Source organism: Gavialis gangeticus, unplaced genomic scaffold (assembly GCF_001723915.1).
Source record: "Gavialis gangeticus isolate Ggan-Ray unplaced genomic scaffold, GavGan_comp1, whole genome shotgun sequence".
Classification (NCBI taxonomy): domain Eukaryota; kingdom Metazoa; phylum Chordata; order Crocodylia; family Gavialidae; genus Gavialis; species Gavialis gangeticus.
Window position 1 is genome coordinate 132796727 of NW_017729024.1, and position 22123 is coordinate 132818849.

The window sequence follows — 22123 nt, forward strand, 5'->3', positions numbered from 1 at the left end:
GGGGGGGGGGGGGGGTTAATGAATTTGAATATTGTCTTTAGCACATTTTGATGTCTTTGATTCCAGCAAGTGCAAGTCTAATTCTTGCCAAGTAATTTCAGTATGAAGATGGTGCACATACCCCGATAAATTAGACTGATGACTTGAAAGTAAGTGGGTCAGGGACAAACATTATGGCTCCTACACCTAATACAAAGTCTAAGCAATCAAAGCAGATGCAAAAAAATCAGCCTACCACCTTGAACAGCCGGTTCACCTGGCAAGCATCTTCACCCAGATATGCACTTCTTGGGAAGGCAGCTGTGAGAAAAGTTTGCTGCAACACTGATAGAGGGCCCCTTTTTGGACTTCTGCAACTACCTTAGTCAGAAAGGCAAATTTGATGCTAATTTGATTGGGGAAAGGGGAAAAAAAAACAGGCAGATTCCTGTCGTGTGTTACTTGATTCAGAAAAGCCTAGCAAGGAACAGTGAAGGCCCAGAGAAGGGACCTTAGTGTTTCTGGGGGAACCCCAAGGAGATGCTGCTCCCTACTAGAGTGCTGTTCAGGAACTGGGTTACTGTGGTCGAAGCGTACATATATTTCACTACTCTACTTTTATTGTACCTCTCACATTATTTGAAGCAACTAGCTTTGCAACTCTTGCAAAATCCATGCATTTGGATTTTCAGGTACTGCATGTTTATAAAGAGGAGGCAAGGACAGGGGGGTTAATTGCCTTTCTTGTTACAATAGTTTAAATAGAATAATGTGTTTCATTTGGGTACTGGGGGCTGAAGGGGAGGATGAGTGGGTTGTGTGGACAGCCACAGCCCCTCTGTGAAAGAAGGAGGTGCAGGCTTGGAAGGAATATTAAGGGAACTGGGGGTATGGAGACTCCTGGTTCTGATTCATGGGAGGAGGTGTGGGAGAGGAGGGGAAGCTGTGGGTGAAGCTATGTTTTTGTTTTCTTTTATGGAAGGTAATACAAAGGAGTTGGGAAACAAGGTTGGGGTGGGCAAGGGGGTGGGGAAAGAGGGCAGGGAAGAGGAGGGGACACTCTCCTAGGCAGAGGCAGTGGAGCGGAAGTGGGTAGAATAGACTGCTTTTAAATTTGGGGGTGCTGGGTGGGGGGGGTGCTTTGTTACAACTTCTTATATTTGATTCCATTCCCATAAAGGTTATTTTACCCTTTATTGTAAGCTCTCTTTCCAGAAGGGTGGCATATAGAAGAGTGCCAGTGAGGTTGAAGCTCTGGCAAAGGGTACACAAGAGCTACAGAGGAATTTAGGGGAAGCCAGCAGGATGTCAGCTCTCAGAAGGTGGTGAGGACAGAGGATTAGCATACAGTCACTACTTAAGAGACCCAAAATCAGAAGCAATGCAAAGTCTATAAAACTACATGGGTTCATTGTACAAGCCCAACACATCAGCCTGGTGAATTTCCAAGCAGGGGTTTACCAGAGCTGTGACAGCAGCTTGTAGAACTATTTTAAACCAGAGTCTCCTTGCTTTTGAGGCTTTAATTAAAGCTAGTTTGATCTTAACAATGTCAACTGTGGTTAGCAGCCATGGGAACATCATGATTCACACACTTGACCAGGAATGCCTTCTTATCAAAGGAATCACATCATTCTGCATTTTAGTACCCTACTGGGAGAGGGTATAAAACCATGCCAGTTAGACTATAGTTTGATAAAACTGTTAAATTGTGTGCCTTCAAGGGATCAACTTTCCCTTTTCCTTACTATTAAACCAGTCATAACAGTATAATGCATCTTCACACAAAACCTACATCAGGAATGTTTGAGGGGACAGAGAGAACTTCTCATCTAAGATCAGGAGCAAACAAAGTGGACTGTGAAGGATCCTTTTAATTTTCAGTCTGACTAAACAGCAAAAGGGCAAAGCATTGATTTAAAAACCAAAATGAGGCAACCTTTCCTAAAAAGCCTTCTCATCGAGAACAGAACATTTGCTAAGTGCTAGATGACTAGAGCAGTTTGTTGTTCTATCAAATCACATGATGCAAATAAAGCTGACTTTATAGAAAAGCAAAAGATTGTTTATTGAAATGATTTCTACACAACAAAAAAAAGGAAGTCCATTCATCATTCTTATTCTTTCCCATTATAAAATACATTGCAACCATGAACAACTGAAGGTCAGAGACAGGACATTGACATTTGTATCTGTAGAGGCCAAGAGACTATTTGTTCATTCTCAAACTAGAACAGTGACAGTGCACGGTGTCACGTTGTATGGTGGACTAACATCCGATAGAGAGCCCAAACTCCTCCAGTTCTATTCTCCAGTTCAGTGCCGCATTTCCTCATAGATAAATACCACCCCCCACCAAAAACATGCACCTTGTTTTGGGAAGGCAGAATGAAGAAAAGATTTTCCCTTAAAAATACCATTAAGTGGCTGAATATAACAAATTACAGAATACATGACACCTCACAAAGAACAAGTTATACAGTACAAACCCCACCCCCACTCTGAACATGGACTTTACCCATGGGACCCCAGGTTAGCTAGGTAGATAAACAGTCTTCTCTATTTTATAGGTAGAAAGTTGAGATGCAGAGATGTTAAATGGCCAAAGTTTCCTCCTGCTAACATCAAATGTGTAAAAGTTTAAAATTCCTGAATTAAAACAAGTCCAGAATTGGTAATCCTGGTTCCTAGTTCTGTACTAAGAACTTTAAAGAAACCACCAAAAATACCCCCATAAAAATGCTTTTTAAGTCTTAGGGAAGGGGAAATATGTGACCTCTGCAGTGGGCAGAGAGGGGCGGGGTTAGATTTTTCCCTGCTTCTGCCAGGCCTCCTTGCTCTGTGACACAGGCTGCTGTGGACTGGCTGCAACTCCAGCTGGGGACAGACTTCCTACTGCAGCCCTGCAACATGGCCCCCCCCCAGGGGTACCCAAAGCGAGTGTCCCAATCGCTGCCCTCTGCCTCTGCTAGCAGCTAAACAGCATTAACTTATTTCCTTGTATATCATATGAACACTGATTTCCAGCACTTAGTGTTTTTTTTTTTGGGGGGGGGGGGTTGCATGTATTATGTGTGGAAATACAGCATGTTTATATTACTATTTATATTAAGGTACATAAAAAGAGCCTCTGTCCCCTTTACAAGTAACAGCATATCATACACTCTTACTTACATGATCTTTCATTTGAGTAGCTACAGTTCTTGACATCATGATACAACAGATGAGGGTTACAAGTATGAAGTAAAGTGCATACATGAAACGGGTACTTGTAGACTGCTTTATCTTGGGGCAGCATTTGCAGCAGAGGGAGCAAGCAGCGGTACCACAGCAACAGGCCAGCTAGAAAAGAAAATGGACAATGTTATTCAGTCCATCAGCACTGCCACATTAACTTGACTAACTCAGCTGGGCTTAATGAAAGCACTCCCGAGATAGTAATTAGGAAGAGATGCACCATTCTTTGACAGGAGAAATTGCCTGTTTAGTTGCCAGAGAAGCACGCAAACAGATCCTTATAATGCAAACACTGGTGGGGGGGGGAGATAAAAGTAGTTCTAACTCATCATTATTATTTTTTTGCATCCTTATGCAGATCAGGGTTATGGCATCATTCTCCCACTCGATCCAGAAATACCAATGAAGTCCAGTGACAAAACTGCATTTCCCAAAATACACCAACAGTAGAAGTCAAAGGATCTGCTGATCCATGGCAGCAACTTGAAAAATAATAGCCGCTGGCAACAAAAGCAGACAAGATGGCTTAATTTCTGATTTGAAATGGAGACTGAGTTAATTTCACCTCACAAAGTTGTAGATAAATTAGTACCAAAAAGATGAATTTCTTATGTGGTGAATTTCTCATCCCTTCATGAAAAGGATATTGTCTTTCTTTAGAAAGTTTAGCTCCATAAAGAGAACCCTTAACAGAAAAGGTATTTTAGTGATTTAGTTTTTTCTGTAAAGATATGCCAAATTCTTAATACAATACTGAAAGATTCTCTACGTTCTTCAATGCCTTCGAAAGTCATGCTTTGTGACAGACAGGCATTTACTTTTTCTTTGCATTTAAGGCATCACTTCATGAGATGCTTGATTGGATGAAGCTGTATTCCTGGGCCTGGTCTTCATTCTTTCCATTCTACAGGCCAAGTCTTTACTTATTAACAAAGAAAAACCACTTGGACTCTGAAGTTTTCCTACAGTAAAAAGCAAACCAAAAGACTATCCCTCATACAATGCTAGAGCAGAGATGCCTTTTACAAGGTCCAAACAGACTTCCTAAACAAGGACCTCACCCTCCATTCCCCAAATCATTTACTTTTCCCCTATTGCAGAAGCCCTCTTCTCCGACATTTCCCATTTTGCAAATTGACAGTGTCTTGCACTGCGTCACCACTACCTCCCAGACTAAGCGTAGGGTCCTTGCCCTTGGTTCCTTTTGCCCATGGTAACCTATGCAGGTCTTTGGTCGGTCCAAGCCCCTTGTGCTGCGTCTCTGAAGCATGCTCTTTCAAGCAGCCCACTTTTGTGGTGGGTGGTAATGGGAAGGGCATCCAAGGCCACCACACTCCATTTTCTTCCTGAAACCCCTTATAAAAACAAGATTGTTGCCTCAGAAGTGGGTTTTGAGGAGTGAAACTTATGCTACACCTGAGAAAGGGGAATTGAGAAAGCCAATCCAGCAGCAGTTTAAGTCCACTATGCAGGTGAGTGCACAAAATGCAAGGAGTAGAGAATTCAGCCACAAACGTGTAAAATAAGTAACAACTTAATATAATTAAACCTCTAGTCACACAATTTAAAAGCTAAAACCAAAAGAAAAGTGTACAGTCTATTGAATGTACAGAGACAAAGGGGTTCTTGATAGGCACTTGTCTAATGACTAATCGAAGCCCATGCAATACAACTGAAAGGCTAACAGAAAAATAGCACTTTTCTGTACACATTAAAATGCTTTATTTTCCTTAATGGACTGTGAGCTAGAGTCTCATCATTTTACAGTTAATGGCATCCTGGACACCTAAAACCTGCTACTTCTGCCTCCTATATCTGGAAAGATGCATGTAGAATGAGAGACAAAATGCACGCACTGAGAAAAATCTTCCCTTGCATTGGGCAGCTCCATACCCTAGAGCTAGTAGATTCAGTCATGAGAGGATCTCCCAAAACGTAAGAGGATTTTTCAGAAGACAGAGCACTACTGCACCCATTTCTCTACCTAATGCACATTCCTCTGCCCTGGCTGTGCTACTGCAATCTGGCACTACAGCAATCCCTGGATCTCATTATAACAACCTTTTGGGGCCATTTGCAGCAGCACAAATTAAAGCAGCCTTTCTTAGTTTGTGCCTGCAGGCTGACCTAGCATAGACAATGCCAAGACATCTTTGTACCCTCTTTCCTCAGCTGCTCAAAGTGCTGTTTGGTGAAAGCTGAGGATTTGGCCAAATCTGAATATAGAGCATCTTACTGGTGATCCAAGAACTCTGCCTGCTGTAATGCAGTCAACTAATAAATGCTGTTATGCATAAGAGGCAGACAAAGTTCTTTGGGTAAATCTGATATTTTTTATTAGACCAACTCAAATAGTTGGAAAAAAATCATCTTTGCAAGTTTTCAGGCTGATGGGATGCAACTCTGGGTATACGCCATCCCCTTAAAGAGAGATAAAATCCTTCTCCAGGAACTGAACCATTAAAAACCTCTTTGGAGGGCCCATGGGTAGCCATGTACTGCTGGTACCAGAAAACCTAGTCTCAGAGACCAAGGAGCCAGGGACTCACCAATTTTAGAAGGTATACCTGGGCTGGCTTCAAGATGGTAATCGAAGAGACTATGCTAAGGCTGGGGGAGGTGGGAAGGGGAGGGCGGGGGCATGGTACCAAGGAAAAGTTCTTCTGGGGAACCCATGACAACTGCATTTACATACAACAGTATTCAATTTGGGTGGGAAATCTTAAACTTTGGGTCTTTATGACTTTCTAGTGGAGATTCTTATCTAGGAATTATTACAACTATACTGAAGAACAAGAAACATACAACCAAGTTAGCATTCACGAAAGCCAAAGGGGAACCACACTGAATCAGCCCAGGGACAGCACGGCTATATGCCAGTAAAGCCTCATTCAAGCCTAGCAACACCTCTGCTATTCCAATTCTAGCCTCTTGGGCAGACACTTAAAGCAAAGAACACTTAAATCATAAAAACAGCTTGCTTAATTATTTTTTAAATAGAAGACACTATTTATACAGATTTTAATCACATACTTGCTACTGGAAGCTATTTTTTCTTCCTTCAACAGAGTTCCAATATTCAGGAAAATATTTAGACATGTCTCATATTCAGATGCACTCATGTAATGCATGCTAAATAGCAGCACAAGTCAGAAACACGTGTGGCGAGATGAGACTATTTTCCAGTCAAGGTTGAGATCCATCAAGGGTCAGTCTTAAATTCATTCTTGTGTGTATTGGGGCTGGACACACTTGCTAAAGACATCTGTACGGATGCCTTTTGGTGCATGATGTTCACTGAGACATGGCCTCTATTGCAAGAAGTAAAGAACAGGTAGAGAGTGATTTGGACAGACGGAGGATACAAGAGGCACAGTTTATACACCAGAAGGAAAGAACACCCCAGTACTTTATGTACTTTTTTTTTAATACAAAAGTAAAATCACATTTGTGCCATCAGACAACCAGCACACAGCATCTTTACATAAGTTCAAGTGTCTGAAGGCTACTGTGGGAGAAAATTAAGTTAGGAGTAAAAAAAGGCTTGTATGAAAAGGTAAAACACTTTTTTCCCTTGCTGCAGGGGGGCAGGGCACAAAGCAATGGCTTCAAATAGCAGCAAAGTAGGCTTAGATTAGGCAGCAGGAAAAGCTTTGTTACTGTACCTGTGTGAATCTGTTGGAGCAAAGAGGCAGTAGAACAGACTGCCCAGGGAAGTTGTGGAATCTCTTGCACTGGAGGTTGTCAAGACAAAGTTGAATAAACATTGGACAGGGATGACTTAGGAGTAGCATTCACGTACTTGTGCAGAGGGTTAAAGAAATGAACCCTGAAGTCCCTTTAAACCCTCTGGTTCTATAACAAAGGGAAGGAAGTAGAGTAGTCTGTGATAACAAAATGCCAATTCACTCAAATGGAAAAAAATGTGCAATACAGCAACAAGGCCGCCACTACTGAACAGATCAGTCAGGCAATGGAGAAACTAGTTGCCCATGATGAGTGACAGAGATGAAGAAGCTGAGAGTGATTTCTAGTCTGCAAGAAAGCATGCAAGAAACAAAATGGTGTGGTAAAAGGCAAAGATGATATCAAGAGAGGAGAAGCTGAGCAACAAGACTGAGATGGTTTCAGCACACAGCCAGAACAGAAGGAGTGTATATGGGAATGAAAGTTCAGGCCATGAGAGTTGCAGGCAGAAGAAAGTGAGGCAGATCCACAGCAACATGGCATAAGCATATACAACAGGAGATGAGAACATTCAGCATTTCAGAAATATTCCATTGGCAAAGGTTTGTGGAGAATGAAGACTCACTGAGTACCCTATCTGCTGAGACATGGTTGTATTACTTAGCCAGGATTCAAAGTTTAGACACCAATATTCCTGAATGGCCCACAATGGGTTAGGTGTTATCCAAATCCTCATTGTCCTAAAAGAATGAGTACTGGCACTAACAGGGTGTTCGCAGAAGTTTCAAATTGAAATCCTGAGTCACCAGCAGCCTACCAGAGAAGCTTCAAAAAACTTCCTTGCATTTCAAAGGAAATTTGTCATGTTATCTATTTTTATAAAACTTTTTGGTTTCAGTGACCATGCATTTTTTTTGACAAAAAACAGCCTTGTCTGAAGTTCCCAATAAATTCAGTTTCCCATGAGTTAGGCATTAAGCTTTTATGCTGACATGGTAAGCTTGCACCAGCTCTCTGCATTGGCTGGAATATCACAAACATCTGTCAGTAATTACAAACACTAGGTAAGAGGGCCTTTGCTCTCTACAAATATTTAAAACCAAAACTCCCTCTTTCATTCCATTGTATTGAGGAATAAGGGCTTTTAGTTAATACAAATAAAATCTGGCAGAACATGAGAAGGAAACAGCATCCATTTTACTCAATGCTGTTTTAACTAGGGATGAAATCTAATGGGAAAGGGACATTCTGTTTTAACCCACAGTCTCAAAACTGCTTACATCAGGGGGGCTCAGCCTCGGACCCATGGGCCAGATTTGGCCTGTAGCACCGTGGCATCTGATCTGTGGGGTTCCCCATGGGTCTGGAAATTTGGTGACAGGGGAGTGGTAGCACTACTCCACTGCTGCCAAATCTTTGGACCCATAGGCAGCTCCAGGCCCTACAAGCTAGATCCTGTGCCTGATCCCAACTCATCATGCTGGGCCAGGGTGATGCCAGGTCCCAGGGTTCAATACCAGTGTGAGGGGCTGGAAGAGGGTGGTACCAGGCCCCCAGAACTAATCCCTGTGTGAGAGGGACAGAAGAGGGCAATACTGGTCACCTGGGACCCAATCCTGGCATGCAGGGGACAGAAGAGCATGGGGCCAGGCCACTGGGACCCAATCCTGCAGCACAGGGGGTGAGAGGGGATGGTGCCAGGCTACCAGGATGCAGTTCTGCCAAGCAGAGGGCAGGAAGACGTGATGCCAGGCCCCAGGGCCAGATATGGCCCACAGCTGAGCTCTGCGCCACTCATCTGACCATCAGGGCCAAAAGGTGGTCTACATTAAAGAAATGGCTAGGTCAGCATATTGGCTAAGTTGGCTTTATTCACATCTTCATGGGACATACTGCACTGCAACTTATCTCAATTGACAAGCCTAGATATACTCCACACCCTGCCCTGTTGAGACGGAGTCACAACACATTCACATAAGAAAAATAGGTCAAGGTTAATTAACAGCTTCTACTCTAACTCTTGGTACTATTAGAGTTTGTGAACTTTCATCCTTCTTCATCATAAGTAACCCAGCTGCTCAGAGATGAAACAAGTAAATGAAGCCAAACAAAAGTAGATTCGCCCTGAGCCTGCAAGGACAAACAAGTACAGGACATCCCCGTGGCACAGTCCTACTGAAGGCAGCAGGCATCTGATGAACATTCAGCATTTATTTAAATCTACAGGTTTAAGCTGACGTGGATAAACCAACCGACTACTCCAGAGAGTAAAGCAAAGCACAGGTATAATTATTTGCAGAATTAAATCACACTTCCTGCACTTTTTACAGGACACCAGATTTTAGCAATACACAGAAGTCTCAGACAGTACAAAAATATTTCTTTCATCTAAGTTTTGATACCCGCAGTGGCATCACTATGGGGTGGGGGGGCAACCAGGGATGCATCAGGAGCAGCACTGTAACACCTGGCTCCTATAGCTGGGTGATATGACATGGCAAGAACAGCAGGAGTCTTTGAGTCCAGGGCAGGTAAGACCCTCTTCCTCTTTTGGAGAAGTTTTGCTCAGGGAACCAAAATTGATAGTTACACACCTGGATACCATTATGCAAAAAATAGCTAGTGTTCTAACAATATTTTTTATTTATCAACCATAGGAATTTGTCACAATACAAACACACCCTTTCTAGGCATAAGTGTGTTTGGAGAAAGCTAACAACATCAATAGCAATAGACTGCTGTCAAAATGCCTATTGAACATGGAATGCAGACTTAATTATATAGCTTACTTTCTCTTCTCCAGCTTGCACATGATTACAGATAGGAAGATTAAACAGGGAGTTTGCCATTTTTCCACAGAGCAAATGAATGTCTTGCTGAAGCTTCTTTTCACAAAGGCCTATGACAGCTAAGTTTTTTCTAAATAAGGTTTAATTACTTCAGTCTTACTGGACCATAAGGTTTGCAATGAATGTGGTCATTGACCTATGCACGGCAAATGTCTACAACACTCCAGCAGTAACAATCCATCCAGTAAAGTCAGTTAAGAGGGAGAACAATACTAGCTCCTTATATTTAAGCACACACCTGGTATGCAAAAATAGCTATTCTGCTGCCATACATCTTTCATTTTAGAAATGAACAGCAAAAGAATAAACTACACATATTTAGCATGTGTACATATTTAGTGCCATAGTGGAGTTAGAGCAGGCGTGGGCAAAATGCGGTGCGGGGCCTGCATGCAGCCCCCCAAGCCATTCTATCCAGCTCGCAGGGCCCCTACATATTAATTTTCTAATTTTTTTATCTGCCCGGGCTGCCTATCATGCAGCCCTCGATAGTTTGCCAAAACTCAGCAAGCAGCCCTCCGCCCAAAATAATTGCCCACCCCGAGTTAGAATCACACTTGGCTATTGAAACTCCAGTTGCTTTCTGCAGTTTCTCTCCAGGATCACACAGTTCTTACAAAATAACTTGTTCTCATGGGAACTTGTGCCTTTGTAGTAACAAAGTTTTGCTGAAAAGGTTATTTTATTTCATATCCCCATCTTGGTATTTTGTAGCTTTTTAGCATTTCTCCCTGAACTTTTCATTACTGAACAAGCTGCTTAAACCTAGTTATTGTAACCAGCGTTAAATGAAGTTAAATTACAATCTCTTTTAATAAACATTTATGGGCCCCTTGCCCCCATTTTACAGGCATTCACCTTTGCACTTAAAATGTTGTGCCTACAGTCTTCATTTGAACTTTTCTGTCTTTCATTTCCAACCACTGAATTCGGATAAAGCTTTTCTTGGGGGATCAAAATAGCACGTTAGTATCTGATACTTTTTCCCTATGAAACTACTTACACGCTAACCAAATAAAACTAGACTGAGCTCCTTAAATCTCTTGATGAAGTCATTTTCTCCAGACATCAAATAATTTTTGTGGATCTTTTCTGCACCTCCTCAGTATCCTTCAGAATGCTGCACTCTATCATCTGTCTGACCAATGCTATAGACCAGGAGTGGCCAACCTGAGCCTGAGAAGGAGCCAGAATTTAGCAACGTACATTGCCAAAGAGCCACAGTCATACGTAATATGCAAGTAGTCATGTCACGTGACATGATGTAATGGCTACGGAAGCTGGTCACCGTGTGCTTGTGCAAAGATTCAAGGAGACGGATATTAACTTCTGAAGAGCCGCATGTAGCTCTGGAGCTGACGGTTCGCTTCCCCTGCTATAGACAGAAGCGATCACCTTGCTACTTTCTTATTCACACATCCAAGAAATGCACTAGGCCCTTTGCCACAGCATCATATTGGGAGCTCACAGATTTATAGATGTTAAGGTCGGAAGGGACCTCAACAGATCATCGAGTCTGACCCCGTGCTGTGGCAGGAAAGAGTGCTGGGGTCAGATGACCCCAGCCAGATGCCTATCCAAAACCTTCTTTTAAACACCCCCAAGGTACAGGAGAGCACCACCCTCCCTTGGAAGCCCATTCCGAATTTTGGCCAGCCTCATGCTCATGTTCAGCTTCGTCTACTCTGAGGTCCCAGATTAGTGCTGCTCAAACTTCTGGCACTATGGGCCAGGTAAGTGATGCAGGGCCCATCCGGAAACTAGATCGGGCCCTGGGGCCTGGCATCACCCCCTCTCACTGCCTGCATTCTAGAAGTGGGTACTAGCGAGCCTGCACCACCGCCCTCCCCCTTGTGACAGAATTGGGTGCTGGGGCCCAGTGCCACATTCACCTGGCCCTGCAGGCTGAAATCAGGCATCAGATCCAGTATGCTGGGCCTGGAACTCATCAGGGGTCCAGTGATTTTGCAGCAGGGGAGTGGTGGCAGCTCTCCTGATTGGCCAAATTTCCAGACCCATAGGGAGTCCAGAAGACTGGATGACAGTAGCATGGGTTGAATTTGGCCTAGATCATTTATGCTCCAGGGTACAGTCCCCCTTTATCACCATTCTGTATACATGGCCTGCATTCCTTGTTCCTTCTTTTCAAGTTGATACTTTTTTTGGGTAGAACATATAAAACAATCAACCAATCCAGCCAAATGCATTGTTTCACTAGGCCCAGGCTACCAATCAATCCAAATTGTTCTCCTTTATGTTGTCTTTTGTAGTTGCTATGCCTCTTAATAGTCCTGTCATCTGTACAATTGATTTGTGATTTTATATATTTACCTCCAGGGTATTGACAAAATCATTCCCTAACATCAGGTCTAACACTTACCCATGCAGATTCCCTCTAGAGTGATTAGCTCAGAAGCCTCATCCCTCCCACCGTTTGGCTGGCTCCCTCATATGCTGCTGGCTCCAGTTTATTCCTTGCAGCCACCTCTCAAGAGTTCTCAGGAAGGGAGATGCTGCTGCCATGAGAGGCGGCAGGAAGGTGACAGGCAACAAGTAAGGACAAGTCTTAGAGTGCAAAAACTATCAGGGAATAAATATGCTCCAACTTTTCCAGTGTACAAGCAGAGTAGAATAGATCATCATCATCATCCCTCATTACGTGTGAGCAGGGAGAGAAAGAATCTCACAAAACATGAAAGGTAAGAGCTAGGAAGCAGTACAAATACATTTTCAATATACTGAGCACATCACACAACTGGAATAGCTTTGAGTAAGGCTGTATTTCATGCTCCCATAAAGACTCTTTGACTTTACAAGGCATTTTTGTATTGAGGTCACAAGTTTTTATTTAAAAAAGGACCACATTAGAGCTTTTGTATAAACTGACAAAAGCCAGGAAACCAGAAGTGCAGAGGACAGGTTAACTCCTTTCTCAGCACATACCATGTCAAGTGCCACAGTACTACAACAGCCCACGGCACTATAATTGCCCAATCATCAATGAAAGACTTCCTATTTAGATGACCTCAGTAGACAGCTGGTCAAAAAATGCTTTATGAAAGCATCAATGTGATTTCTCCATTTTGAATCGTATCTCTCTCTCACACACCTACACCCACCTGCAGTTTTTGGTTTGTTTGTTTGTTTGTTTGTTTTGGGGGGGGGGAGGCGGGAGCTCAATGCCTGCTCTCTTTCCTCTCTCTTTTCTTTTTAAATACTGAAGTGTTTTCATCAGAAATTTTCAATAATGATTTTAAAATATTTTTAATGAAATTCCTATGATTTATTAAAACACTTTAATAACACTGTGGAAAACTAATGTCAGTCTTTCTTCTTCACAATGCATTTCACTCTTTTTTTTTGCTAAACATTTCTAAAGTGTGAAAAATATTTACTAGCTGTACTTGTCAACCACATTTACTGGTTGCCATTTTCATTCAGTGGCACCATCTCATTAAATCTAAACATATTTGTACACATCACTTTGCTAATTCTTGTGTTGTCAGTATACATGAAAGCTTTCAAAAATTACCACTGATGTTATGGCAAATGTAAGCTATTGCAGAGACTACAGGTTCTTAGAATGCTCTCCAAAATAATGAACGGGAATAAAGTTTTCAAAACAAATTTTATAGTAAATAATCCTTTTGATTCTGCTGCCATTATAGTCTCATACTTCAATGAAAGCACAACCTTCAGAATCCACTTACTAGTATTTTCACAATATAAGGCTTTAATTCTACTGGAACCACAGAGCAGCTTAGTAAAAATCCAGATGGCTATGCTTCAATGGCTTTATTTTAAAACAAAGGGTGCCTAAATGAGAAGCCCAAATTCTAATATCTTCCTTCTAGATGCAAGGAGAATGTTTAGTGAAAATTTTAATTTCAGTTTTGAAGCTGATATTTTGTGTAGCATTGGCAACTGGCAAGTGTAAAAAAAAAAAAAAAATTCACAAGGCTCTGCTCCTGAATCCTATGCCTATATTAGGAGTCTAACTTAAGGAACCCATCCAAGGGACATGGCTTGAACACCTATCTGTCTGTTCCCTTATCTATAAAACGTGCATTACAGTCCCCAAGCAAAACAATTTACTGAGTACAGGATTTGGTATTTGTACAATATTCTAAAACAAGTGTGAGGCACACTGAGATGGTAATGTTACATATGATATAATTTTAAAAATTAGCTTAAAGAGCTACTGAAAATTATGTCCAACACAGAAAGGTTCAAGAAGTTTGTACCTTTTAGGTTATTAAAGAGGAAGTCATGGGTGACTTGATTGGTCAGTAGGTACTTACATCTAGAACACAAATTTGTATAAGATATAAAGATATAAATGAAAACCAATGGCTAGAAGCTGAAGCTAAACAAACAGACTAGAAAGAAAGGCGTGTATTTAAAAAAAAAAAAAAAAATCACTGGAACTTATTAAGTTTTTTTAGCTCTGGAAATTTCTGAACTCAGATTGGATGTTGTCCAAAAATATATGTTCTACTTCAAAAACATAGCTATTAGAATGGAACCACAAATTAATACAGAGAAGTCCTATATCCTACATCATGTAAAAAGTCAAATTAAATGGTCCTGCCGATCATTGTGCAAATCATCAAAATGTATCAGAATCCCAAACAACCAAGTGTCAAGTTAAAGTATCTTTAATTTACATAAGAAATTAATGTTGAAATAACTTAAGGATTGGATAGTCTTCAATTACAATGGTTAAAAACAATTCTTCAATTAACTTGTGCTTCGGATGATCTTAAACACCAGTTTCAAAGACCTGGCATTTATAAATGATTAACTACCACTACAGTACCTCACCCACTTATTCTCAAAAATCTACCCCAACACATTCTTTAGGAATGACCAAACATAACATCTCCATTACTATGACTCATATTAAGACAGCAGTCTCTCTTGAAGTAGTTACCTATGTCAGTCTGAAGTCAGGCAGAAGGCAAGTCAGAGCTGCACCTTTTAGATTAATTCAGACATGTGTGGTTAGTTAGTCTAGAAGGTGCAACTATAGACACAGAATTCTCATATGTTTCCATTTTCAGGAAAGGCTCCCTTTCCCCTCAACAATAATAAATCTGTTCCTGTGCTTCAATTATTCTGAAGCAGAGATAACTAGCATGCAATTCTGGACCAGCCAGGCTGAGTAGCTATGGCAGGGCAGGTAAGGAAATGTAAGACGACATTAGATATCTACAGGAATAAGGAAGATGGACTTTTTTACCTACATGCATCTCAAAAAGAGATGATTTCATATACTACTGTATGAAAAAAAAACAAAAAAAAACACATTAACTTTAAAATAAGCACTGAGTTTTTTAAACCCACTACCGCTGCAAGTAGTACAATCACAATCATAAATGAAAGTTTTTCCTGCTAAACTCTTTTTTCATGTCATTTACTCTGGGTGCAGACATCACTGGTGTAATTTGCTTTGATTTGTTAATGGTGATGCAAGCACCCAGAGTGAACAGATGTTCTCCTGTTGAGGTAGCTAGCAGAAGGAGGTACTAGTAAAGGACCCACCACTAGGCAGGAAAGTCACGATAGGCTGCTTGCATTAAGCAAACTACTCTAGGATGCAAGTGAATGGAGCTGTGGACACACAACTCATAAGTGTATAACTGTTACTCACTTTGAGTGGAAATCATATCACAGAGCAAAATATCTTGGTCTGCTGTAAGGCTATATGTCTTCTCCAGGTTTACATTAGTTCAGATAATGCAATGTACCTCTACACATCATGTCACATGTCTCACTCTCTGACCATTTAAAAGCCCTCTTCTGGCTTTTATCATGTGCCTGGCATAATAAGTACATTCATCTCTTTCCAACAAATAGAGCAGGAGAGGAAAAACAAAAGGTGGTGATAGCGAGGCAAACTTTGATACAGATTAAGGCACAAAAATTAAAGTCCCATTCCCCTTCCTCCCCCTAGTTCAGGTTGGCAGAGTCTCCAAGTACAGTACAGCTATGTTTCTCAAACAGGAAGACAGCTTATGAAGGGCAACAGATCTTTTGAAAAATTCTCTAGGAACCAGAGTTGCCAACACATAGAGGTAGGTGGGAGTGGCAGGTTAAGGCAGGGGTGGAACGTGGTCTCACAACAGAATGCCTAAAGAGCTTGCAAATTCTAGCTGGATTTTTTCCCTCCAGTAGGTAAAAGTGACTTGACTAGTTGGAAGGCTGACAGCCATAGTAGCTGCCTGCAATGACTGTACATCCCTGAACACTGACAGAGCCCTAGGCTAGGGACAGAAATTACACATCCACCAGAATAAATGATCAGAAACTGGTTCAAAACTATAACACACGTGCAGTGCACATGGCTGAAACTGGTTTAAGATAAACCTGGATGGATGTAATACCACACCTGACTGATTTAAGTTAAACTGGTTAATTGAACTTCTGTCCCACATCAACTCCAGATTCAAGTTCTCTTGCTGCCACCCAGCATCCTAGGATGTTTTGTACCCTCCCTGCAACCCCACCCCACCCTGCAAGGTGGGTGGGCTAGCCTTGGCCCAGGCTGTCTGCTCTAGCTGAGCAGGGAGGCATGCTCTAGGCATGCCCCCAGCTTCAGGCCTGAGCCACTGTAGGCATGTAGCTGCATTTCCGGTATCAAAAGGGAATGTCTGTTCACTTGCTTATTGGTCTAATCTATGTAGCTTAGACTAACCTTCGAACACTGAATGGATTCAGCCTTGGGGTTTTTGACTATCTGTACTTAGCCCTGGAGTAGGATCACTGTAACCAAGTCATCTCCTGCTTGTGCTTAACTACAGTGGCCTCATTCCCTGCCCTGTCACAAAGCAAACAAGAGTTAATGGAGACAGGAGACCAAGGGAAGACCGCAACCTTAGGACAGTTGGAAGTGGAAAGCCATTTGAGTTCACAGAGGAGCTCAAAAGCCTGGTGATGGGGAGAAATGGGAGAGTTAGGGCACAGTGAGCTGCTTTTCTGTGCACACGTTCTGCGTGCATTTAAAAGGTAGAATTTTCAACTTGTGCTTTTCAGTTACACAATGGAAATGGACGGAGGGAGGCAGAGATTCAAGAAGCAATTAAAAACCTCAAGCCTTGGGGGGTGGGGTGGGGTTTCCACTTCATGACATTTTTACTCTTTGGGTTGACAGCTATCACAAAATAATACTTAATGCTGTTCTGCCTTTAGCAAAAAAGTTTACATATCTGTCAGATTATGGAAAGTTGGCTTTTAAACATCAGTAGTTACACAGATTCTGAAATGCAAAATATCCTAAATATAACATTGTCCTCTAAAAAGCATACATTAAAATATTTGAGTTCCACTCACTTAGTTCTGGAAAAAAAGAAAACCTATCCATTATAATTAAGATTTTCTACAACAGCTGCTTTAACAAAAATCAGCTCAACTTCAGTCTCATGAGACAAACAACAGAAAAAAAGCCAAATGTAAAATCCTGTTTCCTGTCAACTTAAGCAGATGTTTTTATGTAATCAAATGCAAACCACTATTGTGGAGGCCCAGTATAGACCATATCCTCCTCCATCATATTCAGAGGAAAAGTTTAGAAAAAAGATTAACAAAGGGGAGAGGGAAAAAAAAAAAAAAATCATTTACTGAGCTTGTAGCAACAAAGACTAAACAAACTGCAAACCTAACTCATTTTGAAGGAAGCTTGCAAATTAAATTGCCTGTTATAGACCAGTTGCTGAGTTTAAATTTGTAAACAGACACAAAATTTGAAAGAAGAATCCCAGGATGTACTTGGCAAGGACACAAGTCATACAGCGAAATTAATTTAAAATAGATGTCTCCTTGTTACTAATTTTGTGTGCTAGTTAGATATGTAGAGCACTTCAGCAGCCACTGAAGCACTGTTAAAAGTTTGGCAACATGCCAACGTATCCCTGAACAACAGGAGATTTGTTCTGTTCTGAGAAATCTGAAGTTATTTAGATAGGCATCACCAAGTGGATGTTTGGGTTGGTTTGGTACAGTTGCGTTAATGCATATGCTGTACTAGAAATACAAAACTCTAGAACTTTTGGTTCAGAGATGATACCTTTTATTTGACTAACTAAGAAATTGCAAAAAAAAGTATCTTTTTCTGCAAACTTTTGGGCACACGTGCCCTTCCTCAGGCTCAGGGAAAACTAAAGATGGTAAAAATTCCCCATAGGTCCCTATTAAACTTCACTTGTGCACAGAGGATACAATCTACTGGATACAAAATCATGGATTCTATATAGACATTGGTTTTAGGACACATTACAACCTGCCTGACATCTGATTTAACACCTGCTTGACCTGACCTCTTACATTCTTCTTTTCCCCCACCTTTTCTCTCCTCCCCTCCCCTACTTCTCTGCACTTTGTCTCTCTGATGTCCTACTATTTCCTTCTTCATTGAGAGCTTCTTTCTTACTCTGTATTATTATTACCTCTGATGTTTCCCTTTGGCCTTTTTCTCCCGCTTTACCTTTTGTTTTTCCTTTCTACCTATATTGTCACTACATCCTCTCACATTTTGAGATTCTCTCATCCCCGTTTTCCTATCTTCTTTTTCATTGACAGCCTCTTTTCTACCTTGTATTCTATCACTGTAATGACTCCCTTTAGCCTTCCCCCACCTCCCCCTGCTCTCTTCCTCCTCCCCTTCTCTACTTTACCTTTTTGTCTTTTTAATTTCTACCTATTTACAATCTCACCAACATCCTGCCACACTTAACTTCTCTCATTCCTTGGAGTCTCAAACCAGCAGAGACTCCCTATGCCTGAAGAAGGGTGACTGCACCCAAAAGCTTGCTAAGAACTTTTTTCCAACTACATACCCAGCTGGTTTAATAAAAGATAATCACATCTACTCAAATAACCTTGTCTGCCATTTTTGCCCAGAGGAAGCTGAAGGTGGAAGTCTGTTCCTCTGGGTCCCTGGGAGTATCTTTGTGAGCTGCTCTCTGATGTGCAGATAAGGCAGGATTCCTTCCCTGGTGGTGTCAGATGGCAGACAGGCAGGCAGGTGTAGAAATCTTCCTTGTTGTTCAGCAGTGAAGTTTACAGTAATGCTGTACTAGGGAACAGGGCAACGTTTCCCCACAGGAAACAACATTTTTCACAAGGAATGCAAGACCTTTGGTATTAACCATGTAGTATCAGAAGAATAGCCTGTCAACAAAACCAAAAAGAAAAAAAAAAGGCAGGGAGATGCAAGACAAAGGCACTTCTGACACATGGCTTGATACCCCAGGTCTTCAGCTTGTGCTGTCTGAAACAGAAGGGTTGAAATACCAGCAAGGTTTATCAGGGATTGCCACATTGCAGTGCTTGATTCTTCTCTTCAAGCATGCTTCTACTGTACTGAAGGGAGGAGGTTGTGCTTTTAACAATGAAGGAAAAGCGGGGAGGGGGTACGTTAATGAAGACAGCCTTTCCAAGCAAAGTTTCCAGCTGGTTTTACTGAGGACAAACCAGTTCAGAAAGACATCCAAGGAAGTAAGATTTCCAAAAGAGATGCTCTCCAGGCACACAGGGAAGACAAGATTGGACGATTTGGTTGGGGTGAAGAGATCCATTAGCTGTCACTAGGATAATGGCCTCTCCCTTCAACAAAGCACTAGTATTTATGTAGGTTACTACCTCTGCAGACCTCAACAGCAGCTTGGGGGAGGGGGAAGCCAGTAGCAGACCAGCTTCACTACCCTATTTCCAGGTTTGATGCATGCTTGGAAGTGCTCCTTCCTGGAAGCGCCAAAGGTTCAGTACAGACACTGCCTTAAAATGAGCTGCACCAAGGGAAATAAATTACAGAGGCTAAAGGACCTTTGCTAAGTATAACTCCATCAACACTAGGGCGTTTGTCAGTGTACCTAAGCCAGCTAAGGGTGCTTGAAGGCAGGTCAAGCCCAAGGGACTGACAGAGACAGTAACACCTTCAAAATCTAGCCCACAAACATTAGCATGTGGCTTCATCTGTCCTATAATCATTAGGCCCTCCACGCAGTAGAGCTGCAGTAGTGCGAGCAAGTCTGAAGTACACATCCACCTCCTACTATCACGACAGTCTCTGGGGCTTACCCGTGGTGTGCCTAAATCACCTCCAGGCTTCAAAACAGAATTTCTGAAAATCTTTATAATTCTTTGTTGTATGACATACATACTGAGAAATATGGTCACTACAATACTGCATCTATTTTTGTTAGAATGATACAGAGCTAAAGGGGGAGATGGAGTCATGGGACTTCCTTAGGGACATGGCACGTTATTCAAAATAAACAGCAGCTACCTTGCTTTAAATCCTGCTCCTGCTCTGGGACCTGTGGGAAATGGGGTACTTCCCTTCAGTTACATAATGTACTGGTGTCTTTAGAAGACGGAAACGAGTGGAAAACATGGCACTAAGAATTCCTAGATGCAATTACATTATTTCCACTTGGTATTCAAGGGACACACCTGGTTGGCCTAACAATTCCCTATGTTAAATGTTACCTTATTAATGGAAGCTGCACCTTCAGCATTCTGGGTGTGCACCTGATTCCTAGCCAAAATAAATCCTCGCTGTTCTCATAAGCCACATTGTATTGTACCCTGCGTATAGTAGAGGTTTTTGCATGCGTTTCAGTATCTTAGCTCGAAACCCTAGAGTAGAGGCCAGTGTTGCTTATGCTAGCTTCAAATGGGAGCTGAGCCACAAATGACACAATCTTGACTTTAAACTATTGAATCACCACAGCAGATAAAAAGACTCTGGATTCAAAATTGCTGCATGTCTCTCTCACACTGTTGCATACACTGTAAGTCTGAAAAGGCCAATTACATCATGCCATTATTTCCCCCCACCAGCACATTATTTGGTATTGCACATTCACTACTCGGTCCATTCTTTAAGTATGCTAAGCGATGCTACTTCTTTCACCACCCCAGGGAGATTACTCCTCAGGCTACAAGTCTATCAGGGGTTGAATATGAAGAAAGGCTCCAAATTCTCTATTTCTCCATTTACACCCTTCATTTGTGGTCACAGCCCCTCATGTTAAAATTCTAACCCATAATAAAATCCTTCAGTACAACATATGGTTTTACCCTCACCAGACAAAAGACTAAAATCACACTGGAATTTTTGGAAGGCGGGACGTAATTATATAGTGGAAATTTATCCAGGATGCTAATCACCGGCAGGGGGGAAAGGATACATTTTTTAAATTACTAAAAACCCTATTCATAAAGTACCCTATACAACTGTCAGTACAAACTGAGACATCCCTATTAAATTACATCTATATCCTGCATGCTACTGTGCTAATAAGTTGTGTAAATGAGCAAGACATGACCATTTTGACAAGCTGTCAGGAAGCACATGTAATAAGGATCAGAAGCATCACAAAACAAACGTTAGAAAAGCATACTGATAGTTGAAGTTGTTGCCATGACATTTTCAACTGCACTTATAAGAAAAGAAGAGCTTAGGGTTTAGCTGTTCTTAGGTTTCATGTAAAAGCTGTTACCACTGTATTGTGCTCTCTGTGTTACCCTCAGAGGTCGAAAAGAGGTACTCAAAAGTTGTTTAAAAAGCCACAAGACTAATCCCAATGACTCCTTTGAGAATGACTTGGCCTGTTTTATAACAGGTAGCTTGAACCGCTGAACTACCGAGTTGCTCAAAGAGAAAGCACTGCATGCATTCCCTCGGGGATGGCAGTAGATGTTACTTTTCATGGGGATTTCTCTTCCTGCCCTCAGCAGAGGAAATTTTTCTTCATCTGTCCCATTCCTCTGAGTACAGAAGTGACTCTGCACGTGGGGCAAAAAGCTTGCAAAGCCTACATCCAATGAATAAAAGCTTGCAGTGAAAAGGGGTGTCCAGGTGCACCTACCGATACACCCAGAGAGACCACTAATCACACTAAATATTAGCTTTTAAAATCAAAGCTTTCTTGCCAAGGCAGAGAAGCAGCAGCAGGAGTAGGACCTCCAGTGAAGCCAAGAGGAGCTGTGCAGCTGCTGTGTGCAGGCACCAACTGCAGCCCCCGCAGCGGCTTCCCGCACCCAAGAGGCGCAGGTATTTGTGCCCGGGGGGGCGCAGGGCTCCGCCGGAGGCGGGCAGGGATGCCGAGCTGAAGCTCGCCCAGCCCTGCGAAGCGCAGCCGGGCTCCCGGATCCCACACCAAGGTCGGGCGGCCGCGACCACCCTGCCAAGCGCCTCCGGGCTCCCAGCGACAAGACAACTTCGCCGGCGGCTCTCGGGAGCTCCGCGCCGGGGCAACAGGTGCCCTCTGGAAGCGCTGTGCTCTGGCAGCCGGCCCGGCCCGGGCCGCTCGGGCAGCGCCCCACAGACCCCGGGCCCCCGCCTCCCCCTCGACACCGCGGCGCGC

At 42.3% G+C, this 22123-nt stretch overlaps 1 protein-coding gene across 1 annotated transcript in view; it reads right to left on the reverse strand.

Moving 5' to 3' along the window:
- SERINC5 (serine incorporator 5) overlaps positions 1 to 22123 on the reverse strand; it is a 65710-nt gene that overhangs the window by 43180 nt on the left and 407 nt on the right. The window contains exons 2-4 of the mRNA XM_019518252.1: positions 21891 to 21958; positions 4097 to 4102; positions 3154 to 3323 (exon numbers count right to left, since the gene is read on the reverse strand). Of these exons, the coding sequence (XP_019373797.1) occupies positions 3154 to 3323; positions 4097 to 4102; positions 21891 to 21958 (244 nt within the window). The remainder of the gene's footprint in view (positions 1 to 3153; positions 3324 to 4096; positions 4103 to 21890; positions 21959 to 22123) is intronic.